The sequence below is a fragment of the Phalaenopsis equestris genome, unplaced genomic scaffold (genome assembly GCF_001263595.1).
Source record: "Phalaenopsis equestris unplaced genomic scaffold, ASM126359v1 Scaffold000002, whole genome shotgun sequence".
In the NCBI taxonomy this organism is placed as follows: Eukaryota; Viridiplantae; Streptophyta; class Magnoliopsida; order Asparagales; family Orchidaceae; genus Phalaenopsis; species Phalaenopsis equestris.
This window is the reverse complement of record NW_018164444.1, coordinates 16,395,581-16,414,471: the sequence shown is the minus strand read 5'-3', so window position 1 is coordinate 16,414,471 and position 18,891 is coordinate 16,395,581. Positions and strand designations below refer to the sequence as shown.

General features: G+C 34.6%; 1 protein-coding gene across 1 annotated transcript in view; it reads right to left on the bottom strand.

The window, feature by feature from the left end:
* LOC110035501 (uncharacterized membrane protein C776.05) overlaps nucleotides 1-10,599 on the bottom strand; it is a 16,926-nt gene extending 6,327 nt beyond the window's left edge. Inside the window, exons 1-6 of the mRNA XM_020739731.1 lie at nucleotides 10,440-10,599; nucleotides 10,219-10,338; nucleotides 9,963-10,020; nucleotides 9,786-9,886; nucleotides 1,726-1,821; nucleotides 1,534-1,627 (exon numbers count right to left, since the gene is read on the bottom strand). Of these exons, the coding sequence (XP_020595390.1) occupies nucleotides 1,534-1,627; nucleotides 1,726-1,821; nucleotides 9,786-9,886; nucleotides 9,963-10,020; nucleotides 10,219-10,338; nucleotides 10,440-10,517 (547 nt within the window). The 5' untranslated portion in view covers nucleotides 10,518-10,599. The remainder of the gene's footprint in view (nucleotides 1-1,533; nucleotides 1,628-1,725; nucleotides 1,822-9,785; nucleotides 9,887-9,962; nucleotides 10,021-10,218; nucleotides 10,339-10,439) is intronic.
* Nucleotides 10,600-18,891: the final 8,292 nt, after the last annotated feature.

Genomic DNA, 18,891 nt, shown 5'->3' with positions numbered 1-18,891 from the left:
TATATATATATATATATATGTATATATGTGTGTATGTATATATAAATGTGCGCGCGAGTGCATACACATATTCAACCGTGACCAGGCATATAGATGGTCTAGGTAGCATTAAGAACTGTTTCTGTATCAAACTGATACCGATTTTATAAAACCAATCGATCCAAATAATATTTTTAATCAACTCTAATTCTAAATCAAATGGATGAAAATTTTCCCATAAAATTTAATTCTATAAATTTTGATACATTAAACTTACAATCATCGATTTAAAAACCCGAAATCCAATTAATCTGAGCTCAAACAACTTCATCCATGGTATACCTAACACCTTGGTGACTTAGATGCTCAAGTTGCAAAACTAGTTATATATTTATATATATATATATATAAATATATATATATATATATATATATATATTCATATATTCTAAATTTATAGTTGTTGAAGACGTAACTTGTGTTTAAATTATGTTTATTTTATTACGTATTTATATTATTGCTTCATTTAAATTATATTAAAATAATTTTAATATTTATTACATCATCCTATTCAACCATTAAATCTTGAATCCCTCCTTTCAGTTCCATGGCCAAACCAATTTTCAAAATCTTGCTAATAACAATCGAGCACAACAAGAATTAAGGATATTAAGAAAGCTAAAGACAATACTAAATGGTCCTCTCCGATTATTATACAACAGAGTACTTACTGCAGAAACAACTAAAAAGGTGGGTCCTGAAAATTCAATTGAAGACAATTTATACATTATTCCTAGATGTTATTGCTTTTAAAAGGGAGAAGGGCAATTCAAAGAAAATAACTAGTATTAGGCACTTCAAGCCAACCACACAAAACCATCAGCACAACCCCAAGCGCACAGACGTGCACTCAAGCTTACAAAGCTATCACACACAAGTGAAAGAAAGCTCTGGCAAAAGAATAACTGTTCCCAATAACAGCACTTTTTCACTTCAACATATCTTTTTTAGAGTTGCAAAACCAAGTAAACATACCAAGCACCAATATATTGTAAAAGAAGGGTCATCAAAGATTATATTAGTAGATAATTAGTAAAAAGACAAAAGTGCTGTTACAAAATACCATTTCCTACAATAAATTAAAGTGACAAAAAATAAAATAATTAAAAAAAAAAAATTAAAAGGACACTAACATACATACCACTCAATTCCTATGTATTTACATATCTAACATCTAAAATTCATTCATATCACCCGAATCTTTCAAAAATACCAACATTTTAACTTTTAAAATGTGTAATACACCTTTTCGTGCATAAGAAAGGCGGTATGCATATGTGTAAAAATTGAAGTTTAGGTCCTAGAAATGTAAAGGTATAAAAATTGAGTGGCATGTATGTAAATTTCAAATAAAAAATAAAAAAACAAAATTGGACATTAAAATTCAATTAGTCAAAAAAATAACCATCATGAAAATAGCAAATGCATGCTTAAATACTTAAATGGTCTGTATGAACACATATCATCACAAAATTCACAGCAATATTAGCTTACCAGGTAAAAGATGTATGAGAACACTGACAATCTTGTCAAACGAACTGAAAACTAGGCTACAGCGCCAAACAATCAAAGCCCAAGCTAATGGACCCTATAGCAAATAAATTGATAATTTGAGATAAATGATTTGGTCAACAGAAAATAAGAGGAAAAAAATTATATGACTAATAAAAAGAAATATCTGCTTACTTCTGCAAATGAAAAGCAAACCATAAAAAATTTCTCATTCTTTGGAAACATGAGTAACATAACCAAGAAGATTGTGTTCGCATAATAGCAGAAATCCTGCAGCATATCAAGTCTAGTTAGTTTAAAATATCAATAAGCACATCCTACGCAAATATAGAGCTGGAATCTGAAGGCTTTTTTTGAAAAAAGAAAAAAATAAGCGTGCAGCCTTTACAATTAGTGCTCAATAGTATGGCTACATGAATGAAACAAAGTAGGATGATTAACTTTTACCAAATAAATAAATAAAAGTTTCTTATCAGAGAAGAAATTTGTACCATAAGAATTGAGCAAAGTAAAATTCCCAATCATTTATAAGATATAAGCAATAACATGAGAAAATGAAGGATAGATTACCAATTACTACATTGCATGCTATAGATAAGTAAGAGAATGCCTAATACAAAGGAAACCATCATTATTATCATCATTAGCCTTGTCACAAATAAGTGGATTGGTTTTACATACATTTTCTCACCAATCATTCTAGATGAGCGATACATAAGGTGTTGAATCTACTTTGCACAAATCTTTTTCGCAGCAGTACCACTCATCTTATTTTTGGTCTACTTATTTTGTTCCTTAAACCATCCCATCAATTTTATATACTCATTTTATTAGTAATATCGTCTACCATCCTTTAAAGTGTATTAAATCACAATGGTTTTTTTTAATCTGTTTTCAGTAGGTGTTAAACCAACAGTCTCTCTAAATAACCATTTCTCAATCTATCTTTTCTAAATTTATGACAAATACAACTAATTTTTTCATCCCTTCCACAATAAAAGGTTGGCCATCAAAGACTTATTTAACACAGCTCCCAGGTCTATATAGCATAATCAGTCTAAGGCTACGTTTGGCGCGACTTTTTTGCAGCGTCGCGGCCACGGACCGCTATTTTCTATTTTCTTTTTTTGTTTGGCGCGACGGTGGCTGCCTGGCTTCGAGGAATCCGAGCGAAAGTTGGGCCGCCGGCAATAGCTAGCTGCGCGCTTTTTCGCTGGCGAATATTATCGCATTGCCCCTCCCGCATACCATTTCCACGAAACGTTTCTTGCCCTAGCCGCGCACCGCCCTCCTCCTGCGCGCCAAAAATCTTCCTTCAACCCCGTTTTCCTCCTTCAGAACTTCTTCGCTGCCTTCGACAACCCCGTTTTCCTTCTTCTTCTTCTTCTTCGGTTCAGAACTTCTTCGGTTCAGAACTTCTTCGCTATTCGCTGCATTCGACAACCCCGTTTTCCTTCTTCTTCTTCTTCTTCGGTTCAGAACTTCTTCGCTGCCTTCGACAACCCCGTTTTCCTTCTTCTTCTTCTTCTTCGGTTCAGAACTTCTTCGCTGCCTTCGACAACCCCGTTTTCCTTCTTCTTCTTCTTCTTCTTCTTCGGTTCAGAACTTCTTCGCTGCCTTCGACAACCCCGTTTTCCTTCTTCTTCTTCTTCTTCTTCTTCGGTTCAGAACTTCTTCGCTGCCTTCGACAACCCCGTTTTCCTTCTTCTTCTTCTTCTTCTTCTTCGGTTCAGAACTTCTTCGCTGCCTTCGACAACCCCGTTTTCCTTCTTCTTCTTCTTCTTCTTCTTCGGTTCAGAACTTCTTCGCTGCCTTCGACAACCCCGTTTTCCTTCTTCTTCTTCTTCTTCTTCTTCGGTTCAGAACTTCTTCGCTGCCTTCGACAACCCCGTTTTCCTTCTTCTTCTTCTTCTTCTTCTTCGGTTCAGAACTTCTTCGCTGCCTTCGACAACCCCGTTTTCCTTCTTCTTCTTCTTCTTCTTCTTCGGTTCAGAACTTCTTCGCTGCCTTCGACAACCCCGTTTTCCTTCTTCTTCTTCTTCTTCTTCTTCGGTTCAGAACTTCTTCGCTGCCTTCGACAACCCCGTTTTCCTTCTTCTTCTTCTTCTTCTTCTTCGGTTCAGAACTTCTTCGCTGCCTTCGACAACCCCGTTTTCCTTCTTCTTCTTCTTCTTCTTCTTCGGTTCAGAACTTCTTCGCTGCCTTCGACAACCCCGTTTTCCTTCTTCTTCTTCTTCTTCTTCTTCGGTTCAGAACTTCTTCGCTGCCTTCGACCGTCCCGTTCTTCTTCTTCTTCTTCGGAGATCTTGCCGTAATATTTCTTTTTTTTTTCGTTTCTTTTTTTTTTTTTTTTTTTTTTTTTAAGGATAACAAACGATGATCCTCCTTTACAGCTCCGATTCCTTCTTCCTCCCATGTTCCTGACCTCCTTTGGCTTCTTCGGCGATCTCACTGGTATATGAATTTATTTTTTTCCGTTAATTCCATTTTTGCTTGTTTGTTTCAGAATGCCGAAATTTTATATGATTTTTTATGGTCAATATGCCAAAATTTTATATTTGATACAATATTATATGTTTATTAAAGTATTTTGAAATGTATTTGTCTGTTATATGTGAGGTATTTGCTGATGTATGCCATTGGAGTTAAGCTTATTGGTTGATTCTACGGCACTTCTAATTTATAATTGAACGAATTTTAAATTTATTGTTGAACAAATTGTAAAAAAACTGAAGCTAGGGGCATATAAATGAGTGTGTTTATGAATCCAAACCAAATCAATCGAGTATGTGTTAGATATGTAAATAAATCATAATTTAGTGGCATGCATGTAAATGTTTTTTTGGGTAATTGTCACAATTAAGATGACCTTTATCTGCCATCTATATATGTTGTTTTTCCGCTCCTTTATTTAACATATTTCATACTGTAAGTTTTAAAATTGTATAAAATTTATGTATTTCAGAATGAAATATACTCAACCAAATATCTTATATTGTGATTTATACATAGAAATATGCCCTTTTTATGCATTTGGACACATCTGTGGAAGTTTACATGTTGAGGTGTAAGGTTCATAAGTAATTCCGATGAAGCTGAAGAATTTGTTTTATGCGTCGATATGCTTGTTGCTGCAGTTGGACACATCCGTGTTCTTCCCTATGAGTATGAATATGACAATTTTGTTGACAATTTTGTTGTAAGATTCATTGATTGCTGTTTCTCCGCTGGAAAGTTCCACATCTTTTTGATAATATTTTTTTGGGAAATTTACATATATAACATAAATACCACCCAATTCTTATGTATTTACACATCTAACACCTAAGCTTTATTGTAATTTTTATATTTAGACAGATCTGCTTTTATTTTTGGGGCACTTATATACATAGCACACTGAAGCTAGGGGCATATAAATGAGTGTGTTTATGAATCCAAACCAAATCAATCGAGTATGTGTTAGATATGTAAATAAATCAGAATTTAGTGGCATGCATGTAAATGTTTTTTTGGGTAATTGTCACAATTAAGATGACCTTTATCTGCCATCTATATATGCTGTTTTTCCGCTCCTTGATTTAATATATTTCATACTGTAAGTTCTAAAATTGTATAAAATTTCTGTATTTCAGAATGAAATATACTCAACCAAATATCTTATATTGTGATTTATACATAGAAATATGCCCTTTTTATGCATTTGGACACATCTGTGGAAGTTTACATGTTGAGGTGTAAGGTTCATAAGTAATTCCGATGAAGCTGAAGAATTTGTTTTATGCGTCGATATGCTTGTTGCTGCAGTTGAACACATCTGTGTTCTTCCCTATAAGGAGTATGAATATGACAATTTTGTTGACAATTTTGTTGTAAGATTCATTGATTGCTGTTTCTCCGCTGGAAAGTTCCACATCTTTTTGATAATATTTTTTTGGGAAATTTACATACATAAGACCCAGTTCTTATGTATTTACACATCTAACACCTAAGCTTTGATTTGGACAGATCTGCTTTTATTTTTGGGGCACTTATATACATAGCACTTGAAACATTACTATTTACAAACCCAGCATCCAGCACCCAACAAACAACACCCAGCACCCAGCACCCTTTTTCATCCAATTTTCAAATTCTCGCTCAAATATTAAAATTTAACTATGATTTGGTATTTCTTTCTCTTGAAGCTAATTTGGGAGGATGTGAATTCCAATGTCTAAACAATCAACCAGGTTATCCTTCCTAAAACATTTGTGAATCTGTTGAGGATATATTTAAAAAAATGGTAATTTGTTAGTCATAATGCACATCTTAGGACCAATATGCTTTTTATATTTTTATTTGGCCGCATATGATGGCTAGTAATCATTGGTAGACAACAATGCTGAGGATTCTACTGCTGCTCTCTCTATCTCAAGTTGCTCCAGGAAATGCAATTATATAGACTTCTTATGTGGCTGTTATGTGGATTTCTGAGAAACATAATTTGCCCAAATGTGCTGCAGACTCTAGTTTGCTTCATTTATGATTATGGGCTTGATGGTGACTTGTGGTATATCCATCTTGTGCACCTGGCCAATACGAGGATGTGTATGCTTTTTTGGTGACATTGTGGCATCTTTGGATGGCAAAGAGACTCTTAGGCAACCATTGCGTCCATTATCATAGGGATTGTATGCATGGTGATATGTGGAAAGCTTCTCTACATACTCAAGTCTTGGATGTTTTGGCTAACTTGGGTCCATTTCTCTATTAACAATGATGAAATATGATGATTACCTGTTGCTCCAGCAACCTGTTTTGCATTATTTTTTTGGGTCATTTGGAATCACATTTTTGTTAATATTCATAATTTAAGATGTAATAAAAAGCAATTATTGTAAATGCCCCTCTTTTTTGGATGTTATAAATGGGGAGCTGCTGTTATGGTAGCTTTAATTGTGCTGAATCAACTCTTTGGTGCTGCAGGAAGCATACCGTCTTTTAGTTAGTTGTTTATTGATAAGTGGTGCAAATTTAGTTAGTGTATTTTGGTGCAAGAAGGAGGAATTAAATCATGCAAAAGATTGCGATGGAATTTACCATCTTCAGCCTTTTATGCTTTTTATTTCTTTATTTTGCTTCCTATTTGAATTGTTCTTGTTATGCATTCCTTGGACATCCCAGGCAAGTTAGTCAAGCATTTTGATTAGCCTGTATGAGATGGACCTGAGTGGTTTTGATTATGAGCAAGATAAAGTTGGTGCCCATGTAGAACTTTCTATGGATATAAGTTCATCAATGATATATTTTTTTTGAGAGTGGGCTAACAAAGGATGTTGTAGCTTTATAAGTTTTTTCTTTCCTAGAGATACATTCTCGTCACATAGCAGCCCCAAGACACTTTATTTTAACAACAGCCTTTTTAACGTTAGATATCATATGCTCATCAACATCAAGTTTCATTGGTAGAATAGATCTAATGTACCTAAGCTTGTGAAACCTGGTAACACTTAAGAAAATATAGACTAGCAACCATCAAACTTCATATATTAAAATTAAAAAATAACCATCAATAATAAATTTTAAAAAAAGCTACATCCTTAGAATTATCATCGTAAAACAAAATAGCCACACTTTATTCATTATTATCATCTTTCACATTATAATATTCATCACCCTTATCCTCTTCAACCAATAACCTAATCCTCATCATATCTTATGAGCAAATAAAAAAAGCATTTGCACCTAGTGCAATGCATCATAGCTCACTTAATGCACTAAAAGCACAATCTATTTTGATTGTTTGCAACTTGCAATAGAAATAGTGCCTGAAGTATACGTTGCAATGCAATGAGCTAACATTTAATTTTATGCTATTAACAAGCTTGTCCTTCAAGATAAGATATGAATTTTCCTTGGTATCTTTGTCCTTCGCCAACATCTTATTATTTTTACTTTAATAAATCAAAGTTGATAAAAGTCATTAGCTTTCATCTCTTGCCTTAGCTATGTCATAGATTTCATTTTCACCATCTTTTAGTGCTTAAACAGTGATATAAATATATATATATATATATATATATATATGTATATATATATATATATATAGTTTTTACTTGCTTACAACCATCTGTGGACCTTTTCGCCATTTCCTAATAGTACTTTTTTTGCCATTTCCTAACAGTACATTTCATAGCCCTAAGAAATCATTTGCACTTTTTGCTCCACCAAAAACTGCACTTGTTTCTAATTTATTGCTTAAACTTCTAAAAGTTCTATAACAATCTTCTCAAAGATATTCAAATATGCAACAACCTATATTATCCCTCAAAAAAATAGCTCAAGTACTAAATAATTAAACTCTTTATCGGCAAAAATAAAAAACAATAATAGTAAGGTAGACTCAAATATGAGCTATTGAGAAAACAGATTGGAAGTACTCTTTGAATACATTCCCTTTAAAAAATAACTTAGCATTCAACCAATAAAACAAATCAACATTACTATATGTTTGACTACATGATAAAATGATTTTGACAATGCAAAGTCACAATCTAGGTAACAATAAAGCTTTAAAGACTTTCATATATCTGATACGTGTTTGACATAAACATATCTTTAACATGCCTAGCTAAAATAAAGTTTCGACGTGGCAAAGACATAGTCCTATATCAAATGTCCATAGGATCGATACACTAGAGATGTGTGATGGTCAAAGAGATATATTGCATGTGCATTTTAAGTATTACTGTTTCATCCCTAGCTTTATTGTGCCCTTCCCATGCTTTATTTCTCTTCATTCTATGTAGCATGCAACAACAACTCTCCCTTGATGGCCCTCAGACAAGCTTTTGAGTCCTTTGACAAAGCTTGCTCGGCCATCAACCTACCTTGCTCTTCATTTCTTTTCAGAGTGTCTCCCCTTCGACGAGCTCACACAAAGTTTCAATAGCAGTCAATGATTCAGCTCCCTAGTCTTCACTGTATAACTACGGCGTAGAAGGTAAGCTTATTAAATTGTTAATATCATCCATGTTTACTTGTACTTTGAGTTAGAGGTTCTAAGTTGCCCACTGAAGTTTCTTGTTTAAAAGCCGCTTATTGTTGTTGTTCTCTCATTGAAAATTGTAAGTTTTTTTTTTTTTGCATGCATAGATTGCTTACAACACCACAGTAAAATAAAATCAAAATATTTTTTCTGCTCTATTTATTAACTAAATGAACTTAATAGAAAAGTTGTTAACATTGAAGCTGATTATGTAGCAAATTTACCACTAATTAGCATAACTGTTAGCTATTGATTTTTGTTCCGACAACATCCTAAACAGCTAGCAACTCCAGCACATTGTCTCAGTAATGCAACTAAATAAAAACTGATAATATATAATTTGTCTTATTTATTTTACAGTTAAGTTATAACTTTATCAACAAAAGAAATTTCTAAGTTCTTTTGTGCTAAATGAAAAATGTCACATATGATAAAACATTATTATTATTATTATTAATTGGCAGGGCATATTTTTCTTCTATTATTATATTTTAAGTATATGTAAATGATATCATAATTAATCGGGTGATGCATTTAATGGAAAGCATTGAAAATTAGATATTTTATATAACTAATTTATAAAATATAACATTAAGTCTATAGTGTGTCATGGCCTACATTTTATAATGATATCATGCCGCCGTGTCTACTATATTGCGACTATCACCGCATGGTATATCAGATACGCATCAAGTGAAAAATTAATTGATGAAATGTGTGCTCATAAGTAAGCAACAAAAGGTATCGTTTCATAAATACCCAATAAAACAAAATAGAAAATGCATAAAGCTTTCAAAAATGAAATGCCTAGAGTTGTAAAAGTGAATCTAGTTGCACATATGACAAAATGCAACCTCAGGTTTGAAAAAAGGGCAAGTGAGACATGGGAGCCTTGGAAGGTTAAATGTGGCAATCAGTTCACCAAAACATAAGGGCGGGACTAATCATACATCTTCATATAGAAAATATATTTCTTGAAGAAGCTGAAGATTATCCTGTTTATCAAATGAAGGAAGACGAAAAGTAATAAAATTCAAACCAGGAGCATGAGATTTAAGCAACAACATTTAAACAGAGCATGGAATACCAAACTTGTAGCAAAGTTTAATTAACACTCTCAAATTTCAAATCACGACTAGAAAGAGATGGGCTGCCCAGCTGTTTCTGCTGTTATGATAAAATGAAAATGCAGTGAATAGTAGCTTACCAGGAGATAATAGTGCCATTTCTTATAGCGATAGTATATCCATCTAAGAGGAACGAAAGTAACATAAAACAAACAGTAAACATATGGAACATCCTGTGGCCCTGAAAAACAAAATCATGGATAGTGTAAGACAACAAAGTTCAAACGCTTGGAAAATACTATATGAGTATCACTTACTAGCTCCCAAGATGTAACAAAATCCGCCAAATCCAAGAACACTCAACAAATACGTCACCTGAATTATCAGAAAACAAGCGAAGTTCACATTTATTAACAAAATTACGTGTCCGACGTAAGCAATCACTCCAAACGAAGTATACTTCAATAAAGTAAATCCCTAAACCACTATAAATGACGAAATAAAAAAGATATTTAAAAAAAATAAATAAAATCGATGGAAATACAACAACAAGAAATAGAGACCATATGCGACCTTCGTTATAAATCTCTCATGCTCCTCTGCTCGCTTGGCGATCTTATCAGCTTGCTTCGATAAGATCTCCTTCGTCTGCTCCGCCTGCTTCGACAATTTCACCTTCGTTTCCGCCACTCTCTGAAGATCATATAAAGAATAATGCACCCCAGCTGAGAACCAAATCCCACCAAAAAAAAAAAAAAAAAAAAAAAAAAAAACCCCTTCGTTTCCGCCACTACCCTCGATTGGTCTGCGATCTTCTGCCTCATCTTTCGCAGTCCCTCTCCCTCATCGCCGGCCATCTCTCCGTCCACCATCTCCACTGGGGCTCTACTTCCAATCCTCTCCCACCTCCACGAAGAGCGCAGAGAGAAGATTCAAAACATAGACGACTTGAGCTTTTTTTTTCTTCATATATATTTTTCTGATCTATATCTTTTCAAAATTTCCTTCTTCTTCAGGCAAGCGACTAATGGCTTCTTGCCACTTTTATACTGATTCTCTCTTCTCTACCGTCCGATAATGGCGGTTTGGGGGGATCATCATCGGGCCGTACAAATTGCACTTGGTCGCCAATAGTTCAAAACTTGTTGGCTTTGGTTATATATTATCCTATTGTCATTATCATGACTTTGTATAAAGATTAGAGTAACTAACATTTAGGGATGGTTTGAATTATTATTATGATTATCAAATTGATGTAAATTTAAAAATAATGGGTGATATGTTATCAAAAAATTCTTCAAATAAAATGAATATCACTGATTTCTAACATTACGAAGGAGTTTAACATGATAAAAAAAATTCTTTATAATTAACGGGATCAATAAAGATTGTCTGATCAAGTTGTTCGAAAAGTTGTTATCCAAAATATCAAAATGCTCCTCCCATATATGTTATAAATAGACTCGGTGATAACTTTTGGTCTCCGTAGCAGCTGACCACGGTCGACCATAGCATGTCAGTCATTGTAGATCACTGGCTGCTATCCCTGCTTGCCACCACCAACCTCTTGTCGTCGGCGATCTCTATTTGTGAAAATTGTACTTCAAATACAATTATAACCTATAACGCTTATATTGAAGACCCCACAATAACTTCTTACCTCTATAGATGCCGACCTTTGGTTGATGGCGATCGCTGCTTGTAAACGTCATATCCTAAATTTGGTTATAGCATATAAAATATTTACTGAAGACTCGACAATAAATTATGTCTTTGTATTCGTCGACCATCATTGACCATCGTCAATCATCGTTGGTCATCACTGACCCCCCTCGTTGATCACCGGCCATTGGAGACCCATTTTTGCAACCATTATACTTCAAGTACAGCCTTTATGGTCGACAGTTGCACTTGTAACCACGAACCATGACCTATGTGACCAACTATTACTGTTACAGCTTCCAACTACAGTCTCTATGACCAACTAATGATATTTCACTCACCTCATGTGGCTACCTAGTGCTATTGCAGTCATCAACTAGAGTCTATGTGGCCAACTGATGATATGATAGTCACCAACTACGATAACATTATTAAAATCACTAACTGCGACCTTTGTGGCTAACTAATGTTGTTATAGTCATCAACTATAACATATGTGACCAACTAACGATGTTATAGTCACCAACTACAGACTATGAGATCAGCACTTTTACAACTTCAAACTACTTCCTCTATTGTAGTCATCAAATACAACCTATGTGACCAATTGATGATATTACAGACACCAGTTATGACATATATGAACAACTACCACTGTTACAACTTCCAACCATAGCCTTTGTGGCCAACTATATTATTGCAACCACCAACTACGGCTTTTGTGATCATTATTATTGTTACAACAACTAACAACAACTTTTTTGACTAATTATTAATATTATAAGCAATAACTATATTTATTTTAGCCCGATTGTGACTATTATGGTTATACTACTATTGTACATATGAGATTATCAGTTTTGTAATTCAATATTCTTTATTTTACGAGAAGAGTGGACCTATGTACATATAAACATATCATCTATTATTTTGATTGGCCTAGGCCTCATGGTTTTTTACTTTTCTAGGAATTTTCCACGTAAAAAATTTTAATGTCTCCTCTTGTTACTTTTTTTTTTTTAATTTGTGCGTGTAATGGATCTTCATACAATGCTAATACATTAAATCATCATTCTATTGTAATGAATCTTCTGACATGCGACTATAGTCAACTTAAAAGTCTTAACAAGATAATGCAACAACACTAAAAGCGAACAAATAAGCATACAACGAGCATTTGAAATACAATAAAAATTTATGAAGTACTATTTAATAAGTAAAAATTATCTCTCAACCTTGTATTTTTATAGTTAAATCAAACATCTCAACAAAAAAGTCCAACAAGCCCGAGGTCATTCAATTCTGAAATCAATAGAGTTTATAAATATTAAATAAATGAATTATGATTAAAGCAATCAATATGGGAACTCTAAAAGAATTCTTTTGTCAAAATAATTAAAATATTTCTTTTAAAATATATATGTAGAGCATCATTCTCCACACGAGAGAGATCTGTATTAGAGTTTGAAGAGAGTTTAAATATCTAAAAAAATTTATAACTCTATCTAATATATGACTACAAGCATCATTACGTAATTATTATTTTTCAACCATTATCATATGGTCATCATCACCAAGCTATTATCACCTAACTACTTTTAGATGTCATATCATTGTCACCCAACAATTTTCATCCAATCATAATCATTTGACCACTAATACCTGGTTATAATCATCCGAACATTGTCACTCGATTATCTGAATTTGTGCAACGATCATCACAAGCCGACTCATTGTCGCAATTTGCAAGCTTTCCATGCAATCCTTTAGGGTCGTTATTGCAAGCTATATTTTGTCATGTTATTCTAGAGCAAAATGTTGCTCATCAAACTATTACATTTTTTAAATAGTATTTTGCATTCAAGAATGACTTTACACTTTTATAATTGAAGTTTTATGTAATAATTGTGTAAAGTCATAATTTCTATAAAAATCATATTCGAAATTGCAATTTCTACCTTGCATTATTTAATGTGAGTTGTATTATGTTTTAAATCCATATAAGAAACAAGACTTTGTTATCTTAATCAAATAGTGTTTGTTTTTTTTGGGCCAAGCACTAAGTATTTTGGGTAATTAATTGTGAATTTATAATACCTATTAATTTAAAAATTATAATTTAAACTAAACATATTGTAATTAAGAAAAGTAAACTCTTGATGTCTTATCTCCATCATTGTTCCCCTTCGCAATTAATTACCATCATCTTTTTTTATTCTCATGGTTCATAAGAAATACACATATTTCTTTGATCTTATGATCATTTAGAGATGAAAAGATAACTAGAATCTAGTGGAATGATTATAAAATATCGCTTTAATTTATCAAATTAAAATGAAAATAATTTTTTTCTTAGATGGTTATAATTGCTTCACATCTTAACTAAGCGAAGAAAAAAATTTGGTCATTTGTGTTGGCATCAATTATTGATGTTGCATATAATGGGTGTCTAATTAAGCAACACGGGATTGTGTTCAGCTTCTCGTCATCCAAGGCATCCAATTGGACCTCCTGGTATGTGCCTTGAACACGGAATTAGGATTGGTACCGATTCAGTCCTACTTGGGAGAATTCACCATAATACGATTTTAAGTTTGAAAAAAATGGGACATATAATGGTCATTCTGAAGTTTGAAGGTCTTCCCCCATCCATTCATAAGCTCCCATGGCCAAGGGCAGTCGCCAAGATCTCTCACACACATTTTTTAAAAAGTCAGGTACGGACCAATTTTTCGTTTAGGAGGCCTGTAACTCTCATTGGCACAAAAAACCACGATTCAAAACCCAAAATGTTTGTTTATGAGTTACAGGGTTGTATTCTAGCAATAAACAACTTTCTGTGGCTTCCAGATCAACAAGTACCTTCCTATGGTCAACCACACAAAAATTAGGGTTTTGAACGCCCTACCTGTCCCGTGGTCTGGAGCGACCGCCAGCAACGAAAGTCCTAGAAAAAGGCAGTTTAAAATTTTCATTTTTAGAGTTATGGGACAATATTTTAGTCATATATTGTTTCTCATAGCTTACGAATCAAAAAAACCCTTCACAGACATCGGACCAGCCTGACGCCCTTACGTTGAACCTTGACACCCCTTGCGCTAGACCCTAGAGCCCCACCGTTAAGTCCTGGTGCCTAGGCACCCGAAACAACATAAAATGGTCTCAAAACCGAGCAGATAGGAACCTAACGCCAGGTCTCAGTGCCTAGGCGCCCGTTTCTAATACCGAAACAGCCCAAAAAAGATTTGGAAAACCGAGAGGGCAGAAACTATGTGCCAGGTGCCCCACACCCAGGTGCCAGACCTAGCGCATAGGTGGTAGAACCCAACACATAGGAGTCAAGACATTTTCTGCCCCCATTTTATCCCGCGATTTTCATGATTTTGACCCCCGCACACCTCCTTAGACAGCCAAAATTACATAATTTCTTAGCTAATGTGGAGATTCGCTTAGGGGGAGAGAAAGGGATGATTAAACCCTTTTTGGAAGGGTTTTAAAAAAGGTAGCATGCCACTTTAAGCAAAATAAGGGGGAAATTTTGGGTTGATTGGCTTTTGAGTCCCTTGGGCTCCTCCAAGACTCCTTCATCGGCATTTTGACATGTTGGAGAGGGCTTGGAGTTGCTCCTTCTTCCTCTTATTGCTGGATAACAAGCTTAGGAGTTTCCTTGTGGTGAAGAGCTTGAGAGAAAAGTGAGATTTAGGACTTCCTTCCCACAACACTCTCTTTCGTCTTCTCTCTCCTTCTTCATTTCAACCAAGAAAGCTTTCTTTCTTCACCTTCCTCCTCTTCCTCAACCATTTTCTTTGAGTGTGAGTGAGGTTTTCTAGAGGAAGGGCTTGACTAACAAAGAATCAAGGTTTCTTCTCTTCTACGGTGAAGGAGAGCTTCTACATAGTTTGGGGAAGGATCGTCAGAGCTTCATGAAACCTCACTGGAGTATGGAAATATGTCGGAACCACGCCATACTCTCCTTCTAGAGGATAAAATCTTTATCGTTTGGAGAAGGAGCAGACAAAATCTGGTCAGGACTTCACCGAAGCTCAAACAACCAAAGAGAACGCTATGAGCAACCGTCACGAAGGTGGAAATTCTTGATCCCTTGCGATTCTTTATAACCCCTAGGTATGGTAGAGATATTAGGATAGGGTTTTTTTGTGCTTAAAGGAAGCCAATGTGGATTAGGAGCTCTTTGTGGACTTTCCCTTGTGAATTGAAAGAGTGAACCTATCTTTTTCTTTCTAGACCCAAATCTAAACAGCAGGGATTGTTTAATCTCGTGTTTGCTCAGGCAATTTCGTCCTCATGACGAGAAGAGTGAAGTCCACCATTTGGGCGCAGATAATAGAAAGTCTCAATACTTTGACATCCCCTACGCCACAAAGGCTTTCTCCAACAAAAATCTTTTGCACCTGACAGATAGAAGTGGTCACCGGTCACTTTGTAGCAACGTCCGCTTTAACATGTCAATTACCTTTAGAGTTTTCCCGTGAGATTATCAGTATGAGTAATGCTTGCAATTGAGCACAGATGTTTGCATATGCATGTATGTTTGAACAAAATCATTTGGTAAAGCTTGCAATTGACCTTTATAGCTCCGTCACAAAACCAAACGAATTCGGTTCGACCAACCGCCAAGACTCGGTTACAAAACCGAACCACTTCAGTTCGATCGATTACCAAGGCTCGATCACAAACTAATCCCTTGGTTCGACCACCGCTAAAACTCGACACAAAACCAAACTACTTTGTTTCGATCGGCCACCAAGGCCCAATCAATGGTCACTTGCATGTTGCATGTGTTTGCACTTTTGCTTGTGCACCCCTGCAAGATTTGCCCGTATAGCATTTTGCATGCTCAATACTCTCAAGTGTCTTGTCAGAGTCGTCACTTCCCGTAAATTCACCACGAGACTCGTGTGTCTTCTTCAAGGATGGTTTGCATTTCAAGCCTACCCAAAGTATGATTCTCTCCAGTGACAATCGTATCACTTCAATACACGTGTGCTCAATCCGGGTCACGCCTTAGATCCACTGAACAATTTGAGTGTGTAATGTGTGCCCTCAAGTTTGTCATCTGCATGTGCATTGCCTTCTATGTCTCGATAGCCGGCCAAACTCAGCAGGTAAGTGATTCGTGCTTGATTAAAAAAATTATTGATAATGCATCAAAAGATACTTTATGATGCTTATATGATAAGAATAAATAATAAACAAATAAAAGACATCAATTAAAACAAAGAAAATAATAAAATCATGCATATATAACATGTAAGAGAATGTATCACTAAAAAATTATTGATTGAGTTCTAAAAGAAAAAAAAAAATGAAACCTTGCAATAATTTTTAGCGCAATAATTTTTAGCATTATGACAGAAGAGTCTTATGATATGTATTTTTTTTTTCGAATTCTTTTATATTAATTTGTCTTTACTGATTTTATTTTAAATAAAATAGTTTTATGCCAACAGTCAACAGTCGTTGTAGTATAGTGGTGAGTATTCCCGCCTGTCTCGCGGGTGACCCGGGGTCGGTCCACAACGGCGAAAATACTTTTCCTTTTGCTTTTAAATCATATTTAATCGGAACCTAATTAAAAATAATCTGCTTCCATTTTATATTCATTTTAGGTTTAATGCGACAGCTTTTTTACCGAACATAATTGTATAATTATGATATATTATTATAGTATGGTTGATTATGGGTGTAAACAATCCGAACACGAATGAACAGAGTTTGTGTTCGTGTTCAGGTCGTTTGAAATTTAATATGTTTGAAATAAACTTGTGTTCGAAATTATTTGTGAAGTCATTGTTCGTGTTCTTCTCTAAACGAACGAGCCGAACACGAGTTGTTCGTAGAAGACGAGTCAGTTTGACATCTCTAATATTAATACATATAAATAATATATTACATTTTATAAAATTTAATTTTTTAAAATATCATAATTATATATATATATATATAATTATTTTAATTTATTTTATATTTCAAACAATAACGATTCAAACGCGAGCGAACGCATCACTGTTCGTGTTTGGTTTGTTTAACTAACCAAACGAAAAAAATTTGTTCGTGTTCGTCTCGTTTACTTATCGAACGAATCGAACAAGAACTCATTGACGAACCAAACACGAACTGTTCGCGAACAACGAGCTTTTTTTTGACAGCCCTATTCTTGATGGACTGCAACCGAGAGATTTGATTACTTTTATTTTAAATTGCATATTACTCCTTTATTTTAATTTGTAATTCATGTATATGTGATTTAAATAATGTTTTTATAATATTCGATGAAAATTAAAATTTTATTGTCTACAAAAAAATTAATTATTTACTTTGCAATTAAAATAAAGATATTTTTATCCAAAATAAATTCTTAGGCATTCTGAAGGGATAGAGTATAAGTACGGAGAAAGAGAAATGAAAAGATGAATGAATAGTCATATGTTTTATCTATCTCATGAAATGATTCCCTATTTATGCGATAGGGGGTAAAATAACATGTTTGACTTTCTTTTTAATAGTGGTATTATAGGATGTTTTAGATGTTTACATGTACGAGCTCATGAATCGGCTACCTTTTGGCTTGGTGGGCCCCGGTTCGTTAAGGCTTGGTCGGTCGGTTGTGTTTAATTGAGATTACCGATCAGCCTTTGATTGACTTCATGTTTGTAAGATTTGTTCAATTGACTAGGCTCTGTCGATCGGCTGATCTAGTTTGATTATCGACCATCGATCTCCAACTAAGAGCTTTGATCAACTGAATGATGTTAAGCAATTGGGCAGAAGATTAATCACCGTAGTTTAATATGTAGCTCACTCCCTAACAATAAGAGGTGGGAGGATGATTTAGAAAATTTGTAAGCCTTTTTCACATATGGTCTACCAGAAGGTTCATTGCCAGCTCTGTGGGCTTTCTTGTGGTAGTTGGTTTGTGCCTCTGCCATATCTTGACTCGATGGGTTCACACTCATACCATCAGAATGCCTTTAGTCTTGTCAACTCTAGCTTGGATGGTTGCATCTGATCGACATTGGCCTAAGCTTTGGTTCAGACAACATCGTCTGGTTAGATAAATGAGTCTTCGTGTTTGGTGGATCCTCTTTAATTGCACTTTTCTTCGTTATAAACTTTTGGATCTCCTAGAGATTCATATTGATACTTTCTCGATAAACAGTCATATTTCTCTAATTTCTACTAATATGGGACATATATAACCTAATTCTCTTTAGTTATTATTATTGATGTGTGCTAAAAAATTTGCGTAGGTAGAGTAATGAATTATCGTCTTAGCTTTGCACGAGGATTCAACACAGACTCAGATGAAAGAGAATCAACATGTGATGACACCAGAAGTTTTTACGTGGAAAACCCATAAAAGAAAAAAAAAACCATGGTTCCTAGCCCAGTTATAAAAATTTCACTATCAGTTGATGATTATAGAGGCCTCTTGTCCCATAGACGGAAAAGGGTTACAAGATTTTTCAAGGTACAACGTCGACTGAAGTCGTCTGGTTAGCGGTAGTCAACGACAGTTGATGACGATCGACAGTGGTCGACGGAGGTCAGCAACGATCGGGG